Here is a 27565-nt window from a genome sequence, read left to right as displayed (position 1 = left end):
ACCGCCCCTGGACCCTTGCCGCCCCATCCAACCCCTCCTCTCATTCCTGACAGCCCCCCACCGGGACCCCTGCCCCATCCAACCACCCCCGCTCCCTGACTGCCCCCCGCCACCCCATCCAACCCCTCCTCTCATTCCTGACAGCCCCCCCCCAGGACCTCTGCCCCATCCAACCACCCCTGCTCACTGTCCTCTGACCACCTCTGGACTCCCACTGCCCCATCCAACCCCTCCTCTCATTCCTGATGGCCCCTGCGGGATCCCTGCCCCATCCAACCCCCCCTTCTCCCTGTCCCCTGACTGCTCCCCACTACCCCATCCAACCCCCCCTCCTTCCTGACTGCCCCCCCGGGATGCCCCAGACCCCATTCCCCCCCGACTGCTCTGACCCCTATCCACACCCCCGCCCCCGCCCCCTGACCACCCCGAACTCCCCTGCCTTCTATCCAACCCCCTCACCCCCGCTCCCTGCCCCCTTACCGCACTGCCTGGAGCACCGGGGGCTGGTGCCGCTACAGCTGAGCCGCCCGGCTGGATCCCGGCCACACTGCCGCCACCACGCAACACAGACCGGGTCAGGCCGGGCTCTGCAGCTGCGCTGCCCCAGGAGTGCACAACCCCACCGCCCAGAGCATTGCACCCGCGGCGGAGCGAGCGAGCTGAGACTGCGGGGGAGGGGGCACAGCAGGGGAGGGGCCGGGGGTAGTCTCCCAGGCCAGGAGCTCGGGGGCCGGGCAGGATGGTCCCACGGGCCGGATGTGGCCCGCGGGCCGTAGTTTGCCCACCTCTGGGTTAGCTGGAATATGCTTTCCACGTTAATTTTTATTTAATCAAGTGTGCTTTTTGTTGGTTAGTGCTTGTTATTTAATGGCAGGGAGAGGGAATGCATAGCCCAGAAGGACAACAGAATCAGTGACAGACTTCTACTGATGGCAAATCCACCATGGTAAGTGGTACCAGTGGTTAATTGCTCTCATTGTAGAGTAGCGTCCTTGTTATTGGCTGGCATCATAGACCCCTGTGTAGCTTGAAAGCTTGTCTCTTTCACCAACAGAAGTTGGTACAATATATTACCTCTAACCTGGCACAACTTCCCTTTCCTTGTCTCTCATATCCTGGGACCAACAGTGCTACAAGAACGCTGCAGACAAAAGATAACAACTGACAGTTGTCTCGGTCGACACCAGGGATCGAACCTGAGACCTCCAAAGCTAAAGCATAAGTCAGTATAGCCCAACCTAAAGAATTAAGTCCCTGAGCTATACATTTTAGTAGACCCCTTTCCCCTGGGGATCAGGCAGAGTGGGAGACCTGGAATGCACCCTGATCAGTAAGTTATAGGAAGATGATTGAGGCTATACAACATCCTTCGTCTTACTGGGTTTCTTTTTAATGTGTGAGCTCAAGGATGGCCGCAGAGCCGGCTGAAACCCTCCCCTTAAAACACGGTTTTTAAAATGGCCTTTTTGGATTCAACAAAATTTTTTTGAAAAAAATCTCATTTTTCTCAAAGAGTTTGGGGCTTGTGCCAAAAAAAAAATGAAACCGATGCAGTTCTTGGCCCCAAAAGTGAAATGTTGCAGTTGCCAAAAATGGAAAGTATTGGTGGCTTCCAGGATTTCAAGGAAACCCACTAACTTTTAGCGGGGAAAAGGAAAAAAAAGTCATTTCCCAAACAGCTCTGCGCTGATTACCCTGGAGACCTCTCGAACAAACGAACAGGAAACGCATGGCCATTGGCATGCCTAACCCCCTTCTCCCAACCTAACCCCCTGGCCCTGGTATCTTAATGCTGTCCTGACGGGACCCCTTTCTAGAGGGCAGATGAGCCTCTAACACCCAGTCAATCATTGGCCTCTCTGCTGAGACTGCCAAGAGTGTGGCTGGCCGTGGTGGGTCTCATGGTGTGGATGCATGCCGACTACGCCATGCTCTGAGACCCCACCAACTCATTTCATGCCACTGTTGCCACCAGCTGTTCTTAAACCTTTGGTGTAAGAAACTGATTAGCAATCAAAACCGCCTTCACCAAACAAGGACATTCCACCAAAGAAGCAGATCACATCTTGGAACAGGCGACCTAAAGACCCTGAGAGAACCTGCTTCTGTACAGAAATAACCCCCTCCCTGCAGACCGCGCACCCCTAGCCATCTCCTACCCCCCCACACACACACTAGAACCCACACAGGGGTATCATCAAACAACTACAACCCATACTCGATGGGGACCCCATCCTGAAAGAAATTTCCTGAACCCCCCTCTTCTGGCCTTCAAACAACTCCCCAATCTCTCCAAGTCTCATCCAAAGCAGGCTCCCCACAGACCAGGACACACCAACTCAAAGCAGCACCAGATCCTGCCAGAACAATAGATGCAAAACCTGCAGCCGTATCTTCATTGCTACAATGATCCACACCCCCCACAAAACACCTTTCGAGATCCATGGGACTGTCCTGCAGATGCCCATCACAACACGTGGTGTACCTCATCCAGTGCACTAAGTGCCCAATAACCACTATGTGGGTGAAAGCAGACAATCACTGCGCTCTCGAATGAACTCACCCAGGGAAATGATCAAAGACAAAACCAACCTATCGCCTGCGGGTGAACACTTTTCACCAAGCGATCACTCCGTATCTGACCTCTCAGTCCTCATCCGCAAAGGAAACCTGCACGGCACTTTCCAAAGACGAGCCTGGGAGCTTAAATTCATTACTCTGCTAGACACTCAAAATCACGGCCTGACCACAGACACTGGATTTATGGCTCATTACAGCAATCTGTAACCCACTAACCCGCTCTTTTTGTCCTATGACTACAGGAGTTTTAATGGACCGCTTCACCTTGAATGATCCCTTAGGATATATGCTAACTATTTATGCTAAACTATCTGTTTGATCTTGCATTTAGCTGCGACACTCCGAGGACCTTTCCTAGACATGACCAAGAGCTCCGTGTGGCTCGAAAGCTTGATTCTCTCACCAACAGAAGTTGGTTCAACAAAAGATACACAGGTGCCAACTCTGTAGGTGCTCTGTGGCTGGAGCACCCATGGGGGAAAAATGGTGGGTGCTCAGCACCCACCAGCAGCCCCCCATCAGAAACTCCCCCTCACTCCCTGCACCTCCCGCCCACCACAATCAGCTGTTTCGCGGCATGCAGGAGGCTGGGAGGGAGTGGGGAGGAGCGAGGACGCGGCACTGTCAGGGGAGGGGGCGGAACAGGGTGGGAAGAGGCAGGGCAGGGTCAGGAAGAGGCGGGTGGGGTTGGGGCCTTGGGGGAAGGGGTGGAGTGGGGGCGGGGCCTGGGGCAGAGCCAGGGGTCGAGTGCCCTCCCAGCACATTGGGAAATCGGCGCCTGTGAAAAGAGATGACCTCCCCCACCTTGTCTCTCAGCAACAGACAGCCGGAACTGGCCAAAGGTCCTTCTGGCCTAGAAGATGCTAATGGAAACAATTTGAAGAACAACTCCATCCCCACCAAACCTGGGGGAGGGGGAAATCAGTTGCCAAACTCAAAGCAGGTCCCCTGGAAACAAACAGCAGCTCCTCCCCTGTCCCTCGTCCCCCCGGGCACGGCGATGAGGCCTTGCATGAAGGGACTGAAGGCAGTTTTGCAGTGGCAAAGGCTGGGGGGAGCAGCTGAGGTTTGTTTGCTGCAGAAGGTTAACATTAGTGCTCTCATTTTTGTGTGTGGTGGTATATTACACGCACACTCTGCCTGTCATATTTCCAAGCCAGATCAGGCTGCGTGTCTGGAAAGCATTATCCGAATGGCATTATGCATTAGACATTAATGAAGAGAACATGTGAGCTCTGCTCTCCAGCGCGGAGACTTCAAAAACGGAGCTGGGTTCGCATTAAAACCTACCTCGGTTCCCTCCTCGTTCTCCGCGGCTTGAGTGACAGGTCGGTAAATATTTGCTGAACTGGTTCATCCGGAGTTCTCTCTGGAAATGAAAATAAACCCAGGGAGAGGGACTGTGTTGGGGAGATGGGTTAGGAACATCAGAATGGCTCTCACGTCCGAGACACATACAGCCTGGTGCTTTCGATTATGGGACTGGGAATCAGGACTCCTGGGTTCGCTGTCTTGGCATGTGACCTCAGCCAAGTCACTCCGTCTCACTGTATCTGGCTTTCCCTGTCTCTATCATGGAGATAATAGCACGTCCTACCTCTCAGGAGTGCAGGGAGCTCTCAGATGGAAGCTGCTATAAAAACGCAGGGGGGTTGGTATTTAACTTGGTGTCCTACCTCTGACTTCAGCCAGGGCTTTTTTCCCCTTCCAGAATGAAGTACAAAGCCCCTCTCCATGTCCCTGCTCAAAAAGACAGCTGGACAATAATGCAACACTTCTCCCACAGGGGAGAAGAACATTTCCTTCCTGACCCCAGCTAGTTCTTAGTTTATGTCCTGAAACATGGGCCAATGGCCCTTGTAATGTTTTCCCTAAGCCAGTTACTACAGCTACTGTTCCTTATTCACATGTCAAATCCTCTTCTGAGTCTTAATAAAATATCTGCCTCATTAATGTCCTGCAGTGGTGAGTTCCACGGGTTTATTATACTGATGTGGCAGGTGTCAGTAGATGGCGCTGTTACTCAGTTTTTTCTTAGTGGGTTTTCTTCTCATAGAATCATAGAACTGGAAGGGACCTCAAGAGGTCATCTAGTCCAGTCCCGTGCACTCAAGGCAGGACTAAGTATTATCTAGACCATCCCTGACAGGGGGTTGTCTAACCTGCTCTTAAAAATCCCCAGTGATGGAGATTCCACAACCTCCCTAGGCAATTTATTCCAGTGCTTAACCACCCTGACAGTTAGGAAGTTTTTCCTAATGTCCAACCTAAACCTCCCTTGCTGCAGTTTAAGCCCATTGCTTCTTGTCCTATCCTCAGAGGTTAAGAAGAACAATTTTTCTCCCTCCTCCTTGTAACAATCTTTTATGTACTTGAAAACTGTTATCATGTCCCCTCTCAGTCTTCTCTTCTCCAGACTAAACAAACCCAATTTTTTTTTTCAATCTTCCCTCATAGGTCATGTTTTCTAGACCTTCATCATTTTTGTTGCTCTTCTCTGGACTTTCTCCAATTTTCCACATCTTTCCTGACATGTGGCGCCCAGAACTGGACACAATACTCCAGTTGAGGCCTATTCAGCGTGGAGTAGAGCGGAAGAATTACTTCTCGTGTCTTGCTTAAAACACTCCAGCGAATACATCCCAGAATGATGTTTGGTTTTTTTTGCAACGGTGTTACACTGTCGACTCATATTTAGCTTGTGATCCACTATGACCCCCAGATCCCTTTCCGCAGTATTCCTTCCTAGGCAGTCATTTTCCATTTTGTGTGTGTGCAACTGATTGTTCCTTCCTAAGTGAAGTACTTTGCATTTGTCCTTATTGAATTTCATCCTATTTACTTCAGACCATTTCTCTAGTTTGTCCAGATCATTTTGAATTTTAATCCTATCCTCCAAATGTTCACGTGTCCTTTCCCACTATCATATGGTATGGCCCTGTCTGTAGCCTGGCAAGATCTTCCACGTTGCATGGTTCCTCCAGGAGCTCGGTCAACCACCAACATCCCCTAATCATAGAAATACCAGGCTGGAAGGGACACTGAGAAGTTATCAAGTCCAGCCCTCTGCACTGTGGCAGGACCAAGTAAACCTGGACCAGCCCTGACAGGTGCTTGTCCAACTTGTTTTTAAAACACTTCCAATGATGGAGACACTCCACAACCTGCTTTGGAAGCCTATTCCAGAGCTTAAAAACCCTTAGAGCTAGAAAGTTTGTCCTAAATGTCCCTAGCTGCAGATTAAGCCCATTACTTCTTGTCCTACCTTCAAAGGATTGGAGAATAACTGATCATCGCCCTCTTTATAACCACCCTTAATATATTAACATAACATACAAGACAACAACTTAACTCTAAGATAAAGCTACGGCACCATCTATTGGTGGAGGTGCTGTCTACACTGATCATTACAACAATGTCAGAAGGGACCATTGTGATTTTCTAGTCAGACCTCCTGTCCAACACAGGCCATAGGACTTCCCTGAATTAATCCCTGTTTGAACTGGAGTAGAAGTGGTCAAAGCCTGGACCCTGGGATGTTCAGAGAACTTTCTACGGTTTGGATTGGACTTTCTCTGCCTCGTGCTGATTGGCGGTTTGATCCAGTCCTTCCCCTCCCTCCGTCTCTTCACCGCAGCTTCACTCTCCCCCCAAAAACTGTGCTTCTAACTTGGAGTTGGCTGCCATCCCACAGTTCACTCTGCTCATGTGTTCAACCCCATCCCCACCTGTCCTGTCTATTTAGATGGTAAATATTTATACCTTGTATGGAAGCCCCCTTCTCACCCAGATCTCCTGACACCTCTCTCTCAGCAGGGCTTTTCAGGAGCGGATGAGGAGAGCAGAAGTGAATGAGATCCAAAGATCAGGGGGTTGCACCTTCATACCCATGAGTTACCCCAGCCCAGGTCTCGAGGGATGGAATTTGCCCTTCCTGGCAATCTGAGTCTGTGGGACAGGGAAAATTCTCACTTCATTGCTTTGTATTGTGGTGGCACTGGCTGCTCCAACCGAGATCAGGGCCTATTGTGCACGGGGCTGTATGTGCACATTGAGAGAGGCACATTGAGAGATCTAAATAGACTTGACAGATGCAAAGTGGGAGGGAAAATTCAGAGAGAGGAAGTGACTTGCCCAAGATCACCACCTGAGCTGGATGAGAACCCATGGGTCCTGAGTCCCAGCCCAGTGCCTGACCCACCACACCACACCACGCTGCTTCCCCTTAAATGGGCCGGGCACCCTGTTACATTGACCACCTTTTCCCCACAGACATTCCTATGGTGCTCAGGCCACAATAGCCACCATGGGAAATGGAGGCTCACGGCCCTACCTGGAGTGGGTAAATACGTGTCCACGTCCCATTCAACTGGGGACCAAGAGTGCACCGCAAGCCATCGGCAGAGCCAGTAACCATCCTTCCTCCACCATTCACAGCCCGGCAGCCACTTGTGAATCGATTGGAAACGTGTCCCTCTTCACTCAGCTGCATTGAACTGAACTGTGATTCTGACCAGCACAAGGCCTCCGGGGCAGTCAATGCCCGGGGGCGGATTAGAGACTGAAAAGACTAGCAACACAGAGACAGCACCTCATCTCTGGGGCAAAACCACCCCGCTGGCAAGAGCTCCTTACCGAGCGAAGGTGCAGATTGTGCGGCAGTGCCGGTGCGAGGTGCCGCTGGGCTACTGCCGTTTCCAGGGTAGAATTGCTGTGTTATGTTGCCGCAGAATGGCTGACGTGAAGGGCTGGAGTTTCTCCACCCAGCTGGGCTCCGTTCCTAGCCAGGCCCCAGACTCGCTTGGGCAAGTCACTTAAATGACTTTGTGCCTCAGTTTCCCCCACCCCCGGGTAAAATGAGGATAACAAGACTGGGAGCTGTAGAGTTTTTTCAGTATTCAGAGTGCTATATAAATTGAAAGGCTCATTTATCTCCAGACCATCTCTCTAGCTATCCGTCTGGAACCACATTCATTATTCCCATTAATTATCGTTACTGTTGCAGCAGCGTCTACGAGCTGCACACAAGGAGCAGGACCCCCTGAGGCTCGGCGCTGTACAAACGTAACCCAGAAGCCGGGCCCTGCCCCAAAGACAATCTGCAGCGTGAGGGACGGGTCCTCACTTATCTAATCTACCCCTCATATAAGATTCCACTCACTGTAGCGTGTAGCCATGAGATACAGCTGAGATGGGCACAGAAGGATAAGTAACCATCCTGCGCTTGCCAGCCAGATCCCAGGATGGAAAAAGCAGGGTCATCATTTATCTTTCTGTGACTCCAGGCAGGTGACCCCCCCTTGTACCTGCCCAGGAGCAGCTGTCCCCACACAGGTTTGGGAAGGGCCATCCTAGGGTTTTTAACTCATTGATTGCCAATTTAAATGAACAGGGCTCACCACAAGCCTGCTTGCTCAGGAACAAATGCTTGCGGAGAGCTCGTACCAACAGGTCAGCAAACTACCCTTACCTGGCGATCTGTTAAGGAAGGAGGGACCCGTGGTTCCAGCCCTAGCTTGGAGATCGAAGTTCAATTCTCTGCTCTGCCACAGATCGTTGGGCAAGTCTCTCAGGCTCAGATCCCCAAAGGAATTGATTCCCAAGGGAGTTAGGTGCCTGAAAAATCTCTGAGTGCACTCCAAGCCTCTGTACATTGCTTGACCCGCAGCCTGTTCCCTGTACTCCAGCCCCACACCCCGCCACGTGGCCTTGTCACTGATCACGGGCTCATGCAGGTCACTCGAGCTGTTCCACACTCCCTTTCTCCAGCTGCCCTTCAATGCAAAAAGATCATCTCAGCCCTCAGGGCCGGCTCCAGCTTTTTTGCCACCCCAAACGGCAAAGAAAAAGAAAGAAAACCGATTGAGCTGCTGCCGAAGTGCCGCCGAAGAAGAAGAAGGGGAGTGAAGGACCCGCCGCCCAAGACCCAGATGTGCCACCCCAATAACGGGCGGAGTGCCGCCCCTTTCTATTGGCCGCCCCAGGCACCTGCCTCCTGCTGACTGGTGCCAGGAGCCGGCCCTGTCAACCCTGCTCAACCAGAATCCGGGTCCAGCTGGAGTCAGAACACCCAGGCTGCTCCAGGCAATCCAGAGAGAGCCCAGAGAACCCTTAACTGACGGGTCTGTGGGGCCTGGTCCCAGTGTGGAGCAAAGATCTGCCCACGTGGATCCAACAGTTTAAGCCCCAGTTTAACCCTTCCCCTGCAGCAGCGGAAACACGGACACATGGTCTCAATCTGTGGATCCAACTGCTTTGCCCCTAAAGAGGCAGCCAGGATCCCCCGCCGACGGAGGACTCCTTGGATAGCCACCTCCTTCTCCACTTTGTGTAGCGGGAGTAGAGGATGCAGGAAGAGGCCGGACAGTGCACAGTCCTTGGCCAGCAGCACAGTGATCTGTCTGAGATTGCTGCGGTCCCATATAGACCACTGTGCTGGTTATGCCCCAAAACCCTGTAGGCGGCTCTAAATTACACCAGGCAGCCCCCAGCCAATCCAGAACCGACCGAGTACAGAGGTGGCTTCAAGTCACCTCCCCTGACCAGCTCTACTCAGCTAGCCCAAGAATTGCATCCAAGAGTTTAGTCAGGTTAAGAAGGATTAGAATTGTATTAGTCATGTCAATTTCACGCTACACGCACAGACTGACCAAAAAAAAAAAAACTTCCATTGATAATAAATCAAAATGTACAGATAGGCAAAGTAAGAAAAATGCTGCTTGAAAACTTGCTAGACTCCAAATGCAGTGATTTACGACTGGTAAGCCAGGCTTGTTACAAATGGACTAGCAAAGAGAGAGTCATTGTTGATTTAAAGAGATTTACTTGGACTACTTGCACATGTGCTGTTTACTGTTACCTGAACTTGGGCCAGCTAGTAAGCTTAGGGAGGACTAATGACCCACCAGAGATTGGCAGAAAGCAGCACGTTTATTATATTGATAGCTAAGCTCAAAAGAAGGGGAGGGGGCAAACTCACCCTCGCATACTCACGCTCCCAGGACAGGCACGGCACTGGAGATGTCAGGAGCCTTCAAGGTAAGTGTCCCACAGTGCAGTGATGGATGGGGCGATGAAGGTAAGTCTTCCCGAGGCACGATAAAATGCAACGCGGCGAACCACTGGCCAGGCGGTCCGGGCGAAGGGCCTTCATGGGAGGTCCAAGCTTGTGAGTGCACTGTTGAGCACATGGCCCCTTCCCCTTTTAAGGGCTTGCTCCTCATGGCCTGTGACTAGAGATGACTTGGCCGCGTCTGGTTGGGCACACTCCACCTCGGGCAGTGTCCATGCATTGGGTGTGTGAGCGCTGCCTAATCAGAGTGCCAGACACATTGTCTACCTGGGAGCTCTTCTGATCTTCCAGCTGTTCAACTAGCCCATCCATCCCACAAGCATTCCAGGGGGGAGGGGGAGGGGGAAAGCCACTTCACAGCTATTCGAAGAGGGTGAGGAGACAAAAAGGGGGGGAAGGTGTAACAGACCTTTTGAACATACAGGTTATACAGAGCATAGTCATACTTTTAGCCAGGATGAGTAAGGAATGGTGTCCCTAGCCTCTGTTTGTCAGAGATGGATGGCAGGAGAGAGATCACTTGATCATTGCCTGTTAGGTTCACTGCCTCTGGGGCACCTGGCATTGGCCACTGTCGGCAGACGGGATACTGGGCTAGATGGACCTTTGATCTGACCCAGTCTGGCCGCTCTTATGTTCTTATACAGAGCATACAGGTCACTGCTGCTCCTACACCATTTACCATTGGTGTTTTAACGGTTCACCAAGCTTTAACTTTTTGAATCTCAACCTCGACTCTCATTAAGTTATTGTCTCCCCTCCCCCCATTAATTTCCTGCAACTGTGAAAATGTAAATAGCTCAAAAAGGCTGAAAAACAAACCTCAATATGATCCGTCAAAATGATACAAAACTAAAAATCAAATTCCGCCCAGACGAAGTTTAGCACTAGGGCGCTAACCAAGAAGTGAAACTAACAAGACGGAGACATTGAAACTGACTTTTTGCCCTGCCCTTTATGAGTCAGGCCCTTGGAAATCATGAGACTGGCTTAAAAATCATAAGATTTGGAAGATAATCAATGGGGAGGGGGGGAGAAAGAGTCTTTATCTGCTGGATAAAGGTGCTGGAGCCTTCGAGGTTCATGTTTCCAAGCTTTTCTCTGCCCCCTGGAGAGCTAGAGACGTACTTTCTTTCAGAAAACAAAAGGGAAGGGTAAGGCAAAGTGACCCGAAGAACCGGCTGTAGCAGGAGCCGAGCGAACTGGACATTTATTACAATTCTTTTGGTTTCTTAGCAATCTCGGGCGCGATTAGCAAGGCAAAGAAGGCGAGAACTGTGTCTGAGACATTGGCTCATCGCCTTGACAGCTGCCCTCCAATGGCGCTTTCAAACATGAGGCTCCTTTTAGGCAGAACATTATCCCCTGCGCTCGCTGCGGCCGTCGCGTCACTCCTGGGCAAGGAGAAATGGAGGTGGCTAAATGCCATGAGACTGAGCTGAGCAGGGCTGAGTTATTGCTCCTTGTGTCGCTGTCACAGAGGTTTAGGCTCGGGGGCTTTGAGAGCCGGGGAGATACAAGGCCCTGCTTTGCTGTGTCTCGGCTCTGCCAGCTGCACACATGGATGTGGTGTAGCTATTAAGGCAGTTCATGTCGCAGCAAGGCTCTTTGACAATATCATGCACACGGAGTGCTGCTCGGGTGTCTTCGCTCAAGCTCACTTACTCCGCTTCAGCCTTCATGTTATTCTGAGCGATCAGCCGGAGCAGAAGGGATGGTCAGACGGGGGAGGGAGGAAGGGAGGATTTTCCAACAGAGCAGGCCTGTGCAAAGCCTGGGCACTTTTCATTTGTCCTTAGTTCACCTTGAATGCTGGGGCTGTATGAAAGGATCAGAGCGAAACTCAGAGGAACTCCCCAAGAAATTCAGTTCCCCGAGAGCGGCCGGCCCAGCATAGCGAGCCCCCGCCACCCAGCCCGGCACAGTGAGCCCCCGCCACCCGGCTCCCCGGCGGCCGGCCCGGCACAGTGAGCCCCCGCCACCCAGCCCGGCACAGAGCCCCCACCACCCGGCTCCCCGCCACCCAGCCCGGCACAGAGAGCCCCCGCCACCCGGCTCCCCGCCACCCAGCCCGGCACAGCGAGCCCCCGCCACCCGGCTCCCCGCCACCCAGCCCGGCACAGCGAGCCCCCGCCACCCGGCTCCCCGCCACCCAGCCCGGCACAGCGAGCCCCCGCCACCTGGCTCCCCGCCACCCAGCCCGGCACAGCGAGCCCCCGCCACCCAGCCCGGCACAGCGAGCCCCAGTCACCCGGCTCCCCGGCAGCCGGCCCGGCACAGCGAGCCCCTGCCACCCAGCCCTGCACAGCGAGCCCCTGCCACCCAGCCCGGCACAGCGAGCCCCAGTCACCCGGCTCCCCGGCAGCCGGCCCGGCACAGCGAGCCCCTGCCACCCAGCCCGGCACAGCGAGCCCCCGCCACCCAGCCCGGCACAGCGAGCCCCCGCCACCCGGCTCCCCGGCGGCCGGCCCGGCACAGCGAGCCCCCGCCCCCCGCCACCCAGCTCCCCGGCGGCCGGCCCGGCACAGCGAGTCTCAATAACTAGGCTGTCTAAAGAGGAAGAACAGTGTCAAGCAGTGGAGCAATGGGGCTGCTCTTGCTCTGGCCAAGAGTCCCAGCCTGCCCCTCCCATCCATCCAGGTGCCCACGGTCCCCGGGTGTCGCTCCCTGATCCCCTCTCTCCACCAGGTCCCCCCGATCGTCTGTCCCGGAATTCACCCTAGAGCCTTCTGTACAGGCTGTGGAAGGAAATGCCTTAGAGCAGAGGTGGGCAAACTACGGCCCGCGGGCCACATCTGGCCCCTGAGCTCCTGGCCCGGGAGGCTAGTCCCCAGCCCCTGCCCTGCTGTCCTCCCTCCCCCGCAGCCTCAGCTCGCTCGCTCCACCACTGGCGCAAGGCTCTGGGCAGTGGGGCTGTGAGCTCCTGGGGCAGCGCAGCTGCAAAGCCCGGCCTGACCCGGTCTCTGTGCTGTGCCGTGCGTGGCTGGCTCCAGCCGGGCGATGCGACTGCCTGTCCTGGTGCGGCCGTGCCGCCAGCCGCCAGTGCTCCAGGCAGCACGGTAAGGGAGCAGTGGGGGTTGGATAGAGGGCAGGGGAGTTCGGGGATGGTCAGGGGCCAGGGGTGTGGATAGGGGTGGGGGCGGTCAGAGGGTGGGGAACAGGGGGGTTGAATGGCTGTGGGGGTTCGAGAGGCGGTCAGGGAGAAGGGGTGGCTGGATGGGGCAGCGGTGCGGGGGCAGTCAGGAAGGAGAGGATGGGGTGGTGGGGGCAGTTAGGGGCAGGGCATCTGGGGCAGTCAGGGGACAGAGAGTGGGGGCGGGTGTGGATGGGGCAGGGGTCCCAGGGGCAAGAAGCAGGGGGGTCGGCTAGGGGCCGGGGGCCGGGCTACGCCTGGCTGTTTGGGGAGGCACAGCCTCCCCTAACCGACCCTCCATACAATTTCTGAAACCCGATGCGGCCCTCAGGCCAAAAAGTTTGCCTGCCCCTGCCTTAGCGGCTGGCCCTAAATACTCTGGGGTTCAAAGCCCCTCCCTGCCTGTGAGTGGACAACAGAGGATGGATCACACAGTAATTGCCCTGTTCTGTTCATTCCCCGTGAAGCACCTGTCATTGGCCACTGTCAGAAACTGATTTTTAGTTTTTTACTCAAATGAAAAGAATAAACAAAAAACCCCAGAACATTTTGACCAAAAGGAACATTTTTTTTACAAAAATGCTCATGCTGGTTAAAAAGCCATTTTTCATTGGGAAAAAAAATCTTTTGACCGTGTGTAATTTATATATCCAGCAGCACCCTGGCTAGGTGTGTCCAGTCTCCCTCTAGTGGACCATTCACCACAGGATAACACCCTACTATTGCCAGCAGCTAATGGAGTTACTCCCTTAGCTCAGGTGATAGAAAGAGGTACATTGGTGTTAGAGATCCTGGGGGATCCCCTCTGGTGGGGATTATTATATGTATGTGTTTGTCAAGGACTCCGATAACCCCAACAATGGGCAGGGTATTTTTATGACAGGTGTCATCAGGTGGTGCTGTTACACACAATCTTCCAGCTTATTTTTCTTAGCATGCAAGCAAATTTTGACACCCGGGAAGACATGCTGTGCAGTTGTTAGTTTGGGGTATATAAATGTCTACATTCTGGCAGTTTGGGGAGAGAGGGAGCTGTGTGAGCAGAAGGAGCATTTGCTACCTGCTGTGGGCTCTGATTAGAGTAAGTTCTCGAGGCAGAGCTGTTCCTGGAGAAATAGATGTTGGGCTGAGATTCCCAGGAGAAGGGATTGACCTGCATGCTGTTTGACCGGCTCTGTTCCAGGACTAGGGTGTGTATAAATAACGCAAGGGAGGCTTAGAACATACCCAGACTCCACCTCACTGATTTCTCCTCTGCTGGGGAGTTGAGCTGGAAGGCCCTGGACATCTGCTACTGCTCCAGCAACCCTGCTATGAGAACAGGACACTGGCATCAGTAGAAAGGGCAACAATATAAATACCTAGACAAATGGGCCCCACCTGTTTAGCATATGCCTAATGTAACCCTTGCTTCCAGCTGCCAAAAGCCCATTCCAAATCCTTGTCTACACTCAGATTGGCTGCTCTGATTTCCATTTACACTAGGCTGATTTGGGTTTCATTTAAGTCGAGTGGAATCAGGTTGGAGCTAATCTGAATTGAGCTGCTTTTAACCCCAAATCAGAGCAGCCCCACAGGGCTTGCATGGGAATGAAACTGGATTGAAAACCTCCCACCTTTAAACAGTTGCAATTCCTGGTCAGGCTCCAGAGAATCCTCCCCCCGCCCGCCAAAGAGTTTGCCAGGGTGCCTTGCTTTTAAAGGGTCGATAAAGCCGGTGGGTCCTGTTTGGGGTGTAGGGGTTGGGAACAGCTCTGTGTTCCCTGGAAAGGGCTGGCCTGAGAGGAATGAAGATAAGATGCCTCCTTTCTCTTTCTGTCTCGCTCTGATTCTCTTGCTCTGTGTCTCCCCCCGCACCCCTTCCCCTCTCGCCGCTCCATTCCTTTGTTCCCGCCGAGGAGCAGGCCCTGTCTGTCTCTGGCACTGTTACAGGCCTTCAGGAGTGCAGCGGCTTGAGCAATAACAAGGTGCAGGTGTAATCAATCTGCCAAGGACAAGAAAGCTTTTAGCCCTGGAAATCTCACTTGCAGACACATTAGCCGGGCTGACGGCCTCCTGGAGGTGGATTAGGTTTCAGCTCGGTCGTTTGCATTTCAGGAGCCGAGCGCTTGCCCAGTTGTGAGACTTTATTACACGGAAAATGCTTTAACCCCCATCCACGCGCTTAGGCAAGGGGGGGAGGTCTCGGGGGCTTTAAACAAGGGACAGGAGGGGGATTTTCCTGCTCGGAGAAAGTATGAATTCTCTTCATAAACCACCTTTTGCTCAGCCTCTGTGATGGTTGCAGATCCCACAGCGAGCTGGGAGAGAGCCTGTCCAGCAGAATCGTGCTATTCCACAGGAAAAGTTAGCCCCAGAAAGGTTCCTTGTCATGTGAGGAGCAAGCCAGCTTAGAAAGTGACCGAGGGCTCTGTCCTGGGGGGAAACTGAGGCTACACAACTCCCAGCAGACTGGTTGCCCCACATCTGGTCAGGGCCCCATTCAGAACATGCTGCACATAGACAGTCAGCTAGCGAGAGATCAGACAGCAGAGATGGGACTAGAACACAGGTTTTCTGCCTCAAGGCCCTTGGCCTGCTCCCAAGGGGGCACCTTGCCCTTCCTAGCTAGAGTCTTGGCCAGTGTTATCCTTGTCCTCCATCCCTTCGGTATTGCACTAACTGCTTGTGTCTCTTCAACCCAGGGCCTGTCTTTCAGCCCAATGGGCCCCCCATCTTGGTTGGGGCCCTCTAGGAGCGACTGTGATACAAATATCAAATAATAGCAACATGGGCTGCCTCCCATCTCAAGATCTCCCAGCCTTTATGTACCACGGCCAGTCTTTTCCATCTACTAAGACCTTGCGATAGGACGGTGGGATAGAATGGACCCCTGTGGTCACACCCTACACACTACTGTAATAATTGTTGTACCAGGCATGTCTTGTAAGTTATCATAGAATCATAGAATCTCAGGGTTGGAAGGGACCTCAGGAGGTATCTAGTCCAACCCCCTGCTCAAAGCAGGACCAACCCCAAGTAAATCATCCCAGCCAGGGCTTTGTCAAGCCTGACCTTAAAAACCTCTAAGGAAGGAGATTCCACCACCTCCCTAGGGAACCCATTCCAGTGCTTCACCACCCTCCTAGTGAAATAGTGTTTCCTAATATCCAACCAAACCTCCCCCACTGCAACTTGAGACCATTACTCCTTGTTCTGTCATCTGCCACCACTGAGAACAGTCTAGATTCATTAGTCTAGTTATCATTGACAAACTCATAATTTGCTGGTCAGCATCATCCTGATAAAATGCGTGTGGCAACACTGCATGTAAATCAGTAAGATGTCCCTGTCTGGTGTTATTAACACATGTTCCAAACCCCACCGCCCTGCCCAAACTGAGGTCAGCAAACAGGTCCCTGCACAAAGGAACGTGTGCTCTGCTTCTTTTGCATTCAAGCAGCAAACAGAGCGGTCAAGCAGGAAGGGGAACAATGAAAGCTCAAACAGGTGAGAAAAGTCTGCAGGGAACATCCTTCTCCATAGACTCTTTGTCTCCTAGTGCCCAGCTGGAAATGTCTTTCAAGAGAGGGGCTGAAACTATAAAAAGGAGAGACAAAAACCCCAAGGTGTGTACGTGTGTACACACACACACACACACACACACACACACCGCATTCACTGCACCTGAAGTGACAAAGCAGGAACTCATTGGACTCTCGGAGATCGCTCAGCTGCTGAGGGCATGTGGGGGGAAACGTTGCTTGAATCTGATATCGTTTGTTAAGTTCGGTATTAGTAACCGTCTTATCGTTATTTGTCTTGTAACCATTTCTGCGGTTTATGCCTCATTCCGTGTACTCACTTAAAATCCATCTCTTATAGTTAAGAAACTTGTTTTATTTAATCCAGTGTGTTTAAACTGGTGTGTCTGAATTACTATTTGAGCTAAAGAGCTGGCATATTATTCCCTGTAAGTAATGATAGATTTAAAATATTCTGTCCTGTCCAGGAGAAGGCTGGGCAGTAGAGGGCACACATTTCTGGGGGAAATCTGGGACTGGGCAGGTGTTGGGGTCACTCTGCAGTATAACCCAGGTTGCTGAGAGCCAGCGTGTAACCCCAGTGTGGCTGGCAGTTACACAGACACTCAGGTTGTGGTTTGCAGGCTGCTTGGTTGTTCCGTGTGAGGAGAGATGAATAAGACTGGGACTTTTCAGCTTGGAAAAGAGACAACTCAGGGGAGATATGATTGAGGTCTATAAAATCATGAGTGGTGTAGAGAAAGTGGATAAGGACGTGTTGTTTACTACTTCTCATAACACAAGAACTAGGGGTCACCAAATGAAATTAATAGGCAGCAGGTTTAAAACAAACAAAAGGACGTATTTCTTCACACAGCACACAGTCAACCTGTGGAACTCCTTGCCAGAAGATGAAGTGAAGGCCAAGACCATAACAGGGTTCAAAGAAGAACTAGGTAAATTCATGGAGGATAGGTCCATTAATGGCTATTAGCCAGGATGGGCAGGGATGTTGTCCCTAGCCTCTGTTTGGCAGAAGCTGGGAATGGGCGACAGGGGATGGACCACTTGATAATTACCTGTTCTGTTCAATCCCTCTGGGGCACCTGGCATTGGCCACTGTCGGCAGACAGGATACTGGGCTAGATGGACCTTTGGTCTGACCCAGTCTGGCCGTTCTTATGTTATGTGAGTGGCCCAGGTGGGAGCCACTTCAGCAAGGCATGGAAAGGCAGCCAAGGCTGCAGGACAGGGCTGACACAGTTGCTCGTTTATCTGGATTATACCCTGGTGTGTCACAGATGGGTCTTGGGTGCTCTGGATGACAGGAGGTTGGGGATCTCCTGGGGAAAAGGTGACCATGTGGCAACCCCCCCACCCCCGTACTGGCCTTTCTTGTAGGATGCTCCACCTGGGATGCCAAAACCTGGACTCCCCTCTCCTCCATTAGAGGTGGGTCAGGATTGCAGGGTGGCACGAGGAAATCTGTCTCTGATATTACCTGTGACCAAGGAGGGAGCGTGTATCCCAGCACCAGGCTTGTCACAAGCCCTGAATTCCCTCCGGGCACCCCCGATGTGTATCTCTTTCCCAGCCCTGGGACCCCTAGAAAGTATTTCCCCTTCCCCTCTGCTTGCTCATATTCCCCGCACAGCAAGCGCCAGCGAAGGCAAACGTGTCTGAAACAGCATTTATTTTGCCAGCGGAGGAGGAGAGATGGATTTCAGCCTGGGTCAGGCACCTCCTTCGAAGCAGAATGTTTAGCCTTCAAATTCTTACGGTAAGTGTTATACCCCCTGGATTCCTCAGCCTTCGGGCCTCTCTCATCCCCAGCCCCCTCCCAGCTCTGGACCCAACCGACCACAGAGTTCCTCTCCGACTGCAGTGCGCTCGCTTCTGGGGTTATTTCTTTTAAAGGGACCCTGTCAAGATAAAAACCATATAACTCAAGAACAGCTGGACGGATTTCACTCCCAATAATTGCCTCTTGGACTGAGACCAAACAGGCAAATTCCACCACAAAAGGAGAATGTGTGAGGGGGCCATAAGAGAGCAGAGTCAAGAAATCTGTGTAGACAGAGGCCCGAGAAACTATATTAGATTAATAATCCATTTTCTAGCCTATGTTATTAACAGCTCTTTAGATTATTAGTAACGATTACAGTAGCTTCTAGCCCCAACTCCGACTGGATTTTCAGTGTGCTTGGTGCTGCACAGACAGAGGGGGGTGAGTCCCTGCCGCAAAGAGCTTACAACTGAAATAGACAAGAGAGGCACAGGAAACACTCTCACCCCCTTTTACAGATGAGGAACGGAGACACAGAGTTTAAGTGACTTGTCCAAGGTCCCACAGGAAGTCTGTGGCAAAGTGAGGCCTTGACCCTGGGTCTGCTGGAGCCCAGCTCAGTGCCTTAACCACAAAAGAATGAATCAATGGACAATGATGCAATTTCTGCTGTTCGTTTTCAGTCATTCATAGATTTAAGGCTAGAAGGTTCCATTCTGATCATCCAGCCCGACCGCCTGCACGACCCAGGCCAGAGACTCAACCAATGTGTCTTTGAGAACGAGTGCTTTGCGTTCCACTCAGCTTTCCCCGTGAAACAAATAGAGCTGCTTGGGGAAGTGTCTTATTTTCTGCAAAAAGGGTTAAAGACAAACACGTGTTTTTCATTTTTAATCCAGAACAACATGGCAGAATTTTTAAAGGTGTTTGTTTAAACTCGACCTCCCCCTCCCCTCCAAAAAAAAATCAAAACATGTTTCTGACCATAGAAAAATAGAAAATATTTTGGGGGTTGGGGTTCGAAAATCAAACACTTCTGGCGTTCCACGAGTGAAAAGCTTTCAGGTTTGCAAAGTTGGACGAAACCCCAGTAAATCACCCCCGAAATGAAACTGTTCGTGACGATTTCCACTGTGTCAAAAAGCCATTTGGGATCGAGAGGGTTTCGTCGACAGTTTTTGCGACCGCCTCTCGAAAGGAATGAGAAAGCCAGTCCCGTCGGCAGCCGTGCCTCGTTCGAGTCGTTTTCAGCTTTCGAGGGTGAGCGTGTCCGGGGTTGGGGAGGGGGCAGTCTGGCGACGGAGGGTGTCCCTTCCATTAGCGCTGCAGATCTGAGGAGGGGGAGGAGAGTTGCAATGTTCATTGGGCTAGGTCAGAATGAAGGCATGTTGGCAGGCTCCTGTGCTGTGGGGGGGGAGCAGTTACGTTTACTCTGTGACTAGCTAGGGGAGTTCAGTCTCCGGGGGAAAGGCCAAGAAGTGGATTTCAGAAGACGAGGCATATGGATCAAGGAGGAGGAGAGTCCGGTAATTAGGGTGCTAGCCTGGCACTTGGTAGGCCTGGGTAAAATTCCCACCTCTGCCAGAGACTCCCTGTGTGACCCTGGGCTTGCTGGAAGATTCTCAGCACCTTGAAGTCTTTAAACCATGACTTGAGGACTTCAGTAGCTCAGACATAGGGCAGGGGTTTGTTACAGGAGTGGGTGGGTGAGATTCTGTGGCCTGCGTTGTGCAGGAGGTCAGACTAGATGATCATAATGGTCCCTTCTGACCTTAAAGTCTATGAGTCTATGGTTCTATGACTTTGCCCCCGATCCTCAAAGGTATTGAAATCAATGGGAGTTAGGCACCTAAGTACATTTGAGGGTCTGTGTCTCAGTGTCTGTACAATGGGGATCCTCACACTGCCCTGCCTCCCAGGGGGGATTATGAAGCTAAATCCACTAAAGATTGTGAGGTGCTCAGGGCAATGAGGGCCAGATAGGTACCTGAGACCAATGAAGTGGTACCCCTGTGACCCTTTGTACCCGTCAGGCGCTGATGCCTATTTCAGGTGGCTTCAGCTTCGGCCTAGGTCCCCCCCTTCCTCGGACACACGCGCCTCCACTTGACAGCGGGCACTTTCGGAGAGTCCACCGCGTTGTTGCCCAGTGACACCCTTCATCTTGGAGCGACACTTGCAACCACCTGTGGACTTTAGACCGTATTCCTTCAGCTGCGAGCAGGCTGGACCCAGGAGAGTCGTGCCGGAGGCGCCGTTTGTGCAGGAAAGGCTCGGAGCGGGGGAGCGAGGAATGCCGGTTCGAGTGTAGACACACTGAGAGGGCAGCGCTGAAGCTAGCAGCGCTGGGGGCAGCGTGTTGATGTCAAATTGGTCACGCGCCTGAAGAGCCGGCTTAGCAATAACCTCCCAGAAGAAGCATAGAAATCACAGAATCGTAGGATTGGAAGGGACCTCGAGAGGTCATCAGGTCCAGCCCCCTGCATGGAGACAGGACTAGGTATTATCTAGACCATCCCTGACACCCCTGCCCACGCCCGTTGCGTTGCGAGTGCCCAGCACTTCTGAAAATCAAGCCCTAAGCATGTCAAGTTATGGCTCCAAAACTTGAACAGGTCAGATTAGCGACACCTTTCAAAACCTGGGCCCAGGTGACGTGCCAGAGGACACGGTGTAAGAGCCACCCTCAGAACTCAGCAGTCCTGCCTCGCGGCCCTGGGCTCAGATCACATCACTTTGCCTTCGCGCGAGGAGGGAAAAACCATAACACTCAATGCAGCAATGGCCGAAGTGCGAAATGCCCTTTTTGGTTCCGTTTTCACCAAACAGCTCAGCGGCGATCGGATGACCAACGTAGGGAACATCCGTGTAACCGGGGTAGGATCGGAGGCTAAAATAGGGAAAGAACAAGTTAAGAATTACGCAGACAAGTCTACACTGCTCAGGGGCCAGGCCCCACCTGTCCCTTCAGCTAATGAACCAACTCGGCAGCCTCCCAGAGACAGGGATCTGCCCAGCTGCCAGCGCGAGTCGCCTGCCACCCGCAGAGCGGTTACTCACAGCTGAGTGTGTCAGGCCCCGGCCATGGGCAAGCTCTGCCTATGGGCAGCTCTCGCAAGGCATTGCAAGCTTGGCCTGCCCCTCCCACCCCCCACTATCCCAGTCCTGGGCTCCCTCTGCAGATGCCCCTCAATCCATCCCACAACCCTCCTGCTACAAATACTGCTGCTGTCCTGGAGCCAGGAGAGCTGCCGTCACTTCTGCCCGGGCCTCAAGCGGAAGAGGCTCAAGAACCACTTTTTCTGGGCTGTCGGGATGGGTAGGTTTTGTCTCGGGATCTACCCACTTCCCGTCTCCTCAGCACCCACAGTGGGCAGCAGGGCCAGGCAGTGGTGTGCCGTGGGGCCCCTAAAGCTCATGGGGTCTATGCACTGACGGAAAGGCTACGGCCTCTCCTGTCACCTGCAGGTTTGGAGATACAGGCCCATTTCAGAGACGCGCCGGTGATGAAAAGCCTTTTGCAATAAGGAGGAAGAAGCAGGGTGGAATTATCCTTCCTGCCTGTGCTGGGCTTGGGATCAGCGCACCAGGGGCCCTGATTTCTCAGCACAACCTTCCCCCAGAGAGTCGTGATTAAGCACACCCTCCCCTCGCTCCAAAGCCGTACTGCGGGCAAACCTCCCAGGGTTCCTCTGCTGAGCGCCTGGGAGGGCTCCCATCCATTTGCCTGCCAAGAAAAATATTTACCCACGGTCAGAGCTCTCCAGGCTGCGCTACCCTTCCCAGCCCCTGCGGGGGTGTGTGTGTGTGTGTGTGGAGGGGAGATAACATTCCTACAGCTTCATTGTGAGTTTCAGCTTTGAAAAGCTCAAAACAAAAGTTTCAGAGCCACCGAGTTCCAGCTGGTTTTGTGTGGAACCCCTGCCGCACCCCAGGTGAGCTTGGGACTCCCTGGATAGGTAAGAAAGATGTGCAGTGACACGGCTTTAAATAGCAAAGCACGGTTAGGGGAAGGAACATCGAATCGTAGGAATGACCTTGAGAGGTCATCTAGTCCAGGGGCTCTCAACCTTTCCAGATGACTGTCCCCCTTTCCGGAGGCTGATTTGTCTTGTGTAGCCCCAAGTTTCACTTCACTTTACAACGACTTGCTCACAAAACCAGACATAAAAATACCAAAGTGTCCCAGCCACACTAGTACTGAAATATTGCTGACTTTCTCATTGTTACCATCTAGTTATAAAATAAATCAATTGGAATATAAATACTGTACTTACATTTCAGTGTCTAGTCTATAGAGGAGTATAAACAAGACATTGTATGAAATTTTACTTTGTACTGACTTCACTCGTGCTTCTGATGTAGCCTGTTGTAAAACTAGGCAAATCTCTAGATGAGTTGATGTCCCCCCTGGACGAGCTCTGCCTGCCCCCAGAGGTACGCGTACCTCTTGTTGAGAACCACTGATTTAGTCCAGTCCAGTCTTCTCATGGCAGGACTAAGTATTATCTAGACCACCCCTGACAGGGGTTTGTCCAACCTGCTCTTAAAAAATCTCCAATGATGGAGATTCCACAACCTCCCTGAGCAATTTATTCCAGTGCTTAACCCTGACAGTTAGGAAGTTTTTCCTAATGTCCAACATAAACCTCCCTTGCTGCAATTTAAGCCCATTGCTGCTGGTCTTATCCTCAGAGGTTAAGTAGAACAATTTTTCTCCCTCCTCCTTGTAACAACCTTTTCTGTACATCTTTTTGTCTATAGTCACATCATTAGAGTCCCGGAGCCCGGGGCAGAGATTTGGATGCTATGGGGAAGCTGGCTGCTTGGCAATATTTGTGGGAGTGTGTGTTGTGTGGGAGTCTGCACACCCATGCGGGCGCTTGGGTATGTTCATACACGTGAGAGTGGGTGCTGTGTGTGGAGATGTGAAGGTCCGGGGGAAAAACCTGCAGACTTGTGGGGAAAAAAACTATTTTTTTCCGTGTTTTTTCCAAGGCAAAATTGGAAATTTGGGGGGAAACTGAAAAGCAACTGCTCTGTGAACTATTTTCTCTCCAAATGAGCAATGAAAGAGGAAGAAAAGAAGGAAAAGCTTCAGCTAGGCTAGCATTTCCAAGAATACATTTGTAAGTGTTCAGTTACCCGCCTCTACCCCAATAGAACGCCGTCCTCGGGAGCCAAAAAATCTTACCACGTTATGGGTGAAACCGCGTTATATTGAACTTGCTTTGATCCGCCGGAGTGCACAGCCCTGCCCCCCCGAGCACTGCTTTACCGCGTTATATCCGAATTCGTGTTATATCGGGTCGCGTTATTAGAGGTGTATTATACTGGTTCATGGCTTCCCTTTGCCAGAAGCTGGGAATGGGCGACGGGGCTGGATCACTCAGTGATTCCCTGTTCTGTTCATTCCCTCTGGGGCACCTGGCATTGGCCACTGTCGGCAGACAGGACACTGGGCTAGATGGACCTTTGGTCTGACCCGGTACGGCCGTTCTTATGTTATGCAGGAGGGTTAGTTTTGACTGCAGCTACAGCACTTACTCTCTATATGATGATAAAGCACTGTTAAAGAGTCTGGTGTTATTGCTACTCAAAAGTCTGGATATATACCTGAATTCACTGTTGGTCCTTAATAGTGTGCTCTGGTAACGACATTATTCGGACGTTGATTTTCCGCGCTTTTTCTCTAGAAACATGAGTTTCTTCTGTAGCTGCCTGAGAAAGTCCGCTCAGGTCTATTTACACCCTATTTCTGAGCCCAAAGGATATAAACCTCCATGTTGTTTACAGCAATCGCGAGGCTTTCGAATTTTAACCTTTAATATTTTTTTCCTATTTGCCAGCAGGCAAAAAAGAGAAAGGCACCAAAGTACCTTAGTGTGCAGCTGCAGCCCTGTCCCTTATTATTCAAATCAACACTACAGAATGTATCTAGATTTATTCCATAAATGTACCCCCCGCCCCACTCCCCCCTCCTTCCTGGGTTACCGGGGAGCAGGCAACACTCACCTGTGTGCCCAGGCACCTGACGTCGTCGGCAGTGACGGAGATCCAGAGTATCCCAGTGGCGATGTTGGATAGATGAGAATCCTCTGGCCACCCCTCTGTCGCAGTCCCTTAACTTTTATAAAGGAAATGAACCTTGGCAGTGCCGCCACCTGGCTGGGCCCTGTGCACTGGGAGGAATAAACCTGAGCTGATCTGTACTATGGGTCTAAATCAAAAGTACCAATTAGAACCAATATACAGCCCGTGTCCTCTTGGCTGAGCATTCACAGACCTTGACTTAACTTAGAAAAACACGAGAGCAATGAAAATGTCACAGCCACTTTGAATCAGTAGCGGGCACTTCAATAAATGATTGCTCTCTTTAAATATATCAGAGGGATAAATACCAGGGAGGGAGAGGAATTATTCCAGCTCAATACTAATGTGGACACGAGAACGAATGGATAGAAACTGGCCGTGGGGAAGTTTAGGCTTGAAATTAGACAAAGGTTTCTGACCGTCAGAGGGGTGAAATATTGGAACAGCCTTCCGAGGGAAATGGTGGGGGCAAAGGACCTCTCTGGCTTTAAGATTAAGCTAGATAAGTTTATGGAGGGAATGGTTTAATGGGATAACATGATTTTAGTCAAATGAACAGCGTGCCATCGCTGGTAAATAGTATCAATGGCCAATGAGGGTCTGGCTGGAGAATCTTGCCCACATGCTCGGGGTTCTACTGATCGCCATATTTGGGGTCGGGAAGGAATTTTCCTCCAGGGTAGATTGGCAGAGGCCCTGGAGGTTTTTCGCCTTCCTCCGCAGCACGGGGCAGGGGTCGCTAGCTGGAGGATTCTCTGCTACTTGAAGTCTCTAAACCACAGGACTTGGGGACTTCAACAGCAGAGTCAAGGGAAAGGGGTTGGGACGGCTTTGTGGCCTGCATCATGCGGGAGGTCAGACTAGATGATCATAATGGTCCCTTCTGACCTTAAAGTCTATGAGTCTAGGAGTAAATCAGCCCGTAAAGACAGTTCACAGCAGTAAATGAAACTTCACCAAGGTCCCTTTACACTGTCACCAGCGTCTCTGGAGTTACACCTGAGGACAAGGGAGCGAACAACCAGCCCCAAACAAGCCATCTCTTCCTTTGGCAAGCCACAAGCCAGCCCCACTCCTCTGGCCACCACCAGAAACAGGGCCGGCTCCAGGCACCAGCCCAGCAAGCAGTTGCTTGGGGCGGCCAAGGGGAAGGGGCGGCACGTCGGGCTCTTCGGGGGCAATTTGGCAGCGGGTCCCTCGGTCCCTCTCGGAGGGAAGGACCTGCCGCCGAAGAAGAAAATGGCACGGTGGAGCTGCCGCCGAAGTGCCGCCGATCGCGACTTTTTTTTTTTTTTCCCCCACTGCTTGGGGCGGCAAAAACCCTGGAGCCGGCCCTGAGCAGAAAGCAGCTTGGTAATCATTGATAGCCTGGCCTGCCTTTCTCTCCGCGAGTTCGGACAGACCATAGCCACGGCGCAGGCTTTGTTGGGCTTCTCCCTGGAGCTGGAGAACCAAGGGTCAGTCTAGGGTGACCCGATGTCCCGATTTTATAGGGACAGTCTCGATTTTTGGGGCTTTTTCTTATATAGGCTCCTATTACCCCCCACCCCCGTCCCAATTTTTCACACTTGCTGTCTGGTGACCCTAGGTCAGTTCTCCCCAAGCCACCTCCTACTGAGCTGGGCCTCCCCCCGTTTGAACCCTTCCTCCAATCCCAACATGCCTTGCAGCTGCAGCAGGGCGGGATGGCTCCAGCCCACAGTCCCTTCCTGTCTAGTGCGGGGTTCGTACAGCCTGGCCCAGCTCTTTATAGCCGCTTTACGGGAGGTAGCGCTCTCCACTGCCAGTGGAACTGTATCTGTATCTGTATGGGGAGGGTGGGTGGCTGCTTTCACTAGAGCAGGATAGCGAAAGTATCTAAACACTAAACTAGGAGGCGTGGTAGATACACTAGAGGGTAGGGATCGGATACAGAGGGACCTAGACAAATTAGAGGATTGGGCAGAAAAAAACCTGATGAGGTTCAACAAGGACAAGTGCAGAGTCCTGCACTTAGGATGGAAGAATCCCATGCACTGCTACAGACTAGGGACCGAATGGCTAGGTAGCAGTTCTGCAGAAAAGGACCTAGGGGTCACAGTGGACGAGAAGCTGGATATGAGTCAACAGTGTGCTCTTGTTGCCAAGAAGGCTAACGGCATTTTGGGCTGTATAAGTAGGGGCATTGCCAGCAGATCGAGGAACGTGATCGTTCCCCTTTATTTGACATTGGTGAGGCCTCATCTGGAATACTGTGTCCAGTTTTGGGCCCCACACTACAAGAAGGATGTGGAAAAATTGGAAAGAGTCCAGCGGAGGGCAACAAAAATGATTAGGGGTCTGGAGCATATGACTTATGAGGAGAGGCTGAGAGAACTGGGATTGTTTAGTCTCCAGAAGAGAAGAATGAGGGGGGATTTGATAGCAGCCTTCAACTACCTGAAGGGGGGTTCCAAAGAGGATGGAGCTCGGCTGTTCTCAGTGGTGGCAGATGACAGAACAAGGAGCAATGGTCTCAAGTTGCGGTGGGGGAAGTCCAGGTTGGATATCAGGAAAAACTATTTCACTAGGAGGGTGGTGAAACACTGGAATGCGTTACCTAGGGAGGTGGTGGAGTCTCCTTCCTTGGAGGTTTTTAAGGCCCGGCTTGACAAAGCCCTGGCTGGGATGATTTAGCTGGGAATTGGTCCTGCTTTGAGCAGGGGGTTGGACTAGATGACCTCTTGAGGTCCCTTCCAACTCTGATATTCTATGATTCTATGATTCTATGAAAGCAGCAAATCTTTTCAGAGTAGACAAGGCCAGAGGTAAACAGCAGGGCTGGCCAGGAAGCAAGAATTCTGGGGATCCCTACACTGATCACTGAGCTATTAGTCATTTTCACCTGCTGGCGCTGCTGCCCCTTGTATAAACAATTACCTATCTCCACTGGGCAAGGGAAAGAGAATCAGAGCAAGCACAGATTTGAACCTGGGTCCCCACAGTCCCTGAGCATGCCCTAGCCACCAGCCTATTGGCCATTCTTCAGTAACCTGTTCTCCCTCGCTGGCGTCGGCCAGAGACTCCAGCCTGGACCCGAGAAACAAAGTTTCATCCAAACCGCTGGGTTTCCACACAAAGTGCCAGTTTTGACGAATCGGCTTTTTCCAATGAAGACATTCTGCCGAAAAATTCCCGACCAGCCAGAGCAAACTGGGCCCAGTCTCTCCCAATTAGACTGCGAGCGCTTTGGGGCGGAGACTGTCTTTTTGTCCTGGGTTTGTACCTAGTAACTAATAATGGTCTCTAATCGTTTCCAGCGCTGCTCTGGAAACCGCCTTTATTTCTCCGCTGGCCTTTGAGACAGGGTGGCTGGGAGGGGACACTGCATCCCAGGTGAAGGCATCCGAGTGGCCTCCAAACAGTCTCATTGTTATTAT

The 27565-nt window shown here is 52.1% G+C and overlaps 2 protein-coding genes and 1 long non-coding RNA gene across 5 annotated transcripts in view; 1 reads left to right on the top strand and 2 right to left on the bottom strand.

Annotated features, from left to right (window-relative positions):
• The window catches only part of HSPA12B (heat shock protein family A (Hsp70) member 12B), a 78477-nt gene extending 68720 nt beyond the window's left edge, over window positions 1-9757 (bottom strand). The window contains exons 1-2 of the mRNA XM_065597382.1: window positions 9560-9757; window positions 3871-3949 (exon numbers count right to left, since the gene is read on the bottom strand). The gene's annotated coding sequence lies outside the window, so the exon portion shown is untranslated. The remainder of the gene's footprint in view (window positions 1-3870; window positions 3950-9559) is intronic.
• Window positions 9452-27565, top strand: part of SIGLEC1 (sialic acid binding Ig like lectin 1) — an 80165-nt gene continuing 62051 nt past the window's right edge. The window contains exon 1 of one of the 3 annotated variants that reach the window (XM_065597378.1): window positions 9452-9618. In XM_065597378.1, coding sequence (XP_065453450.1) covers window positions 9477-9618 — 142 coding nt within the window. In that variant the 5' untranslated portion in view covers window positions 9452-9476. Of the gene's footprint in view, window positions 9619-18045; window positions 18069-27565 lie in introns of those variants that run through there. The other 2 variants (XM_065597373.1, XM_065597376.1) reach the window with 2 other exon arrangements.
• LOC135983836 (uncharacterized) lies at window positions 18951-25441 on the bottom strand. Its single transcript, XR_010601665.1, has 2 exons — window positions 24090-25441; window positions 18951-20964 (listed from the first exon to the last, which is right to left on the bottom strand). It is a non-coding gene; the product is annotated as an uncharacterized LOC135983836 (long non-coding RNA).

Source organism: Chrysemys picta, chromosome 5 (genome assembly GCF_011386835.1).
Source record: "Chrysemys picta bellii isolate R12L10 chromosome 5, ASM1138683v2, whole genome shotgun sequence".
Taxonomy (NCBI): Eukaryota; Metazoa; Chordata; order Testudines; family Emydidae; genus Chrysemys; species Chrysemys picta.
The sequence above is the reverse complement of the archived record's forward strand: the minus strand, read 5'-3'. Positions and strand labels throughout refer to the sequence as shown.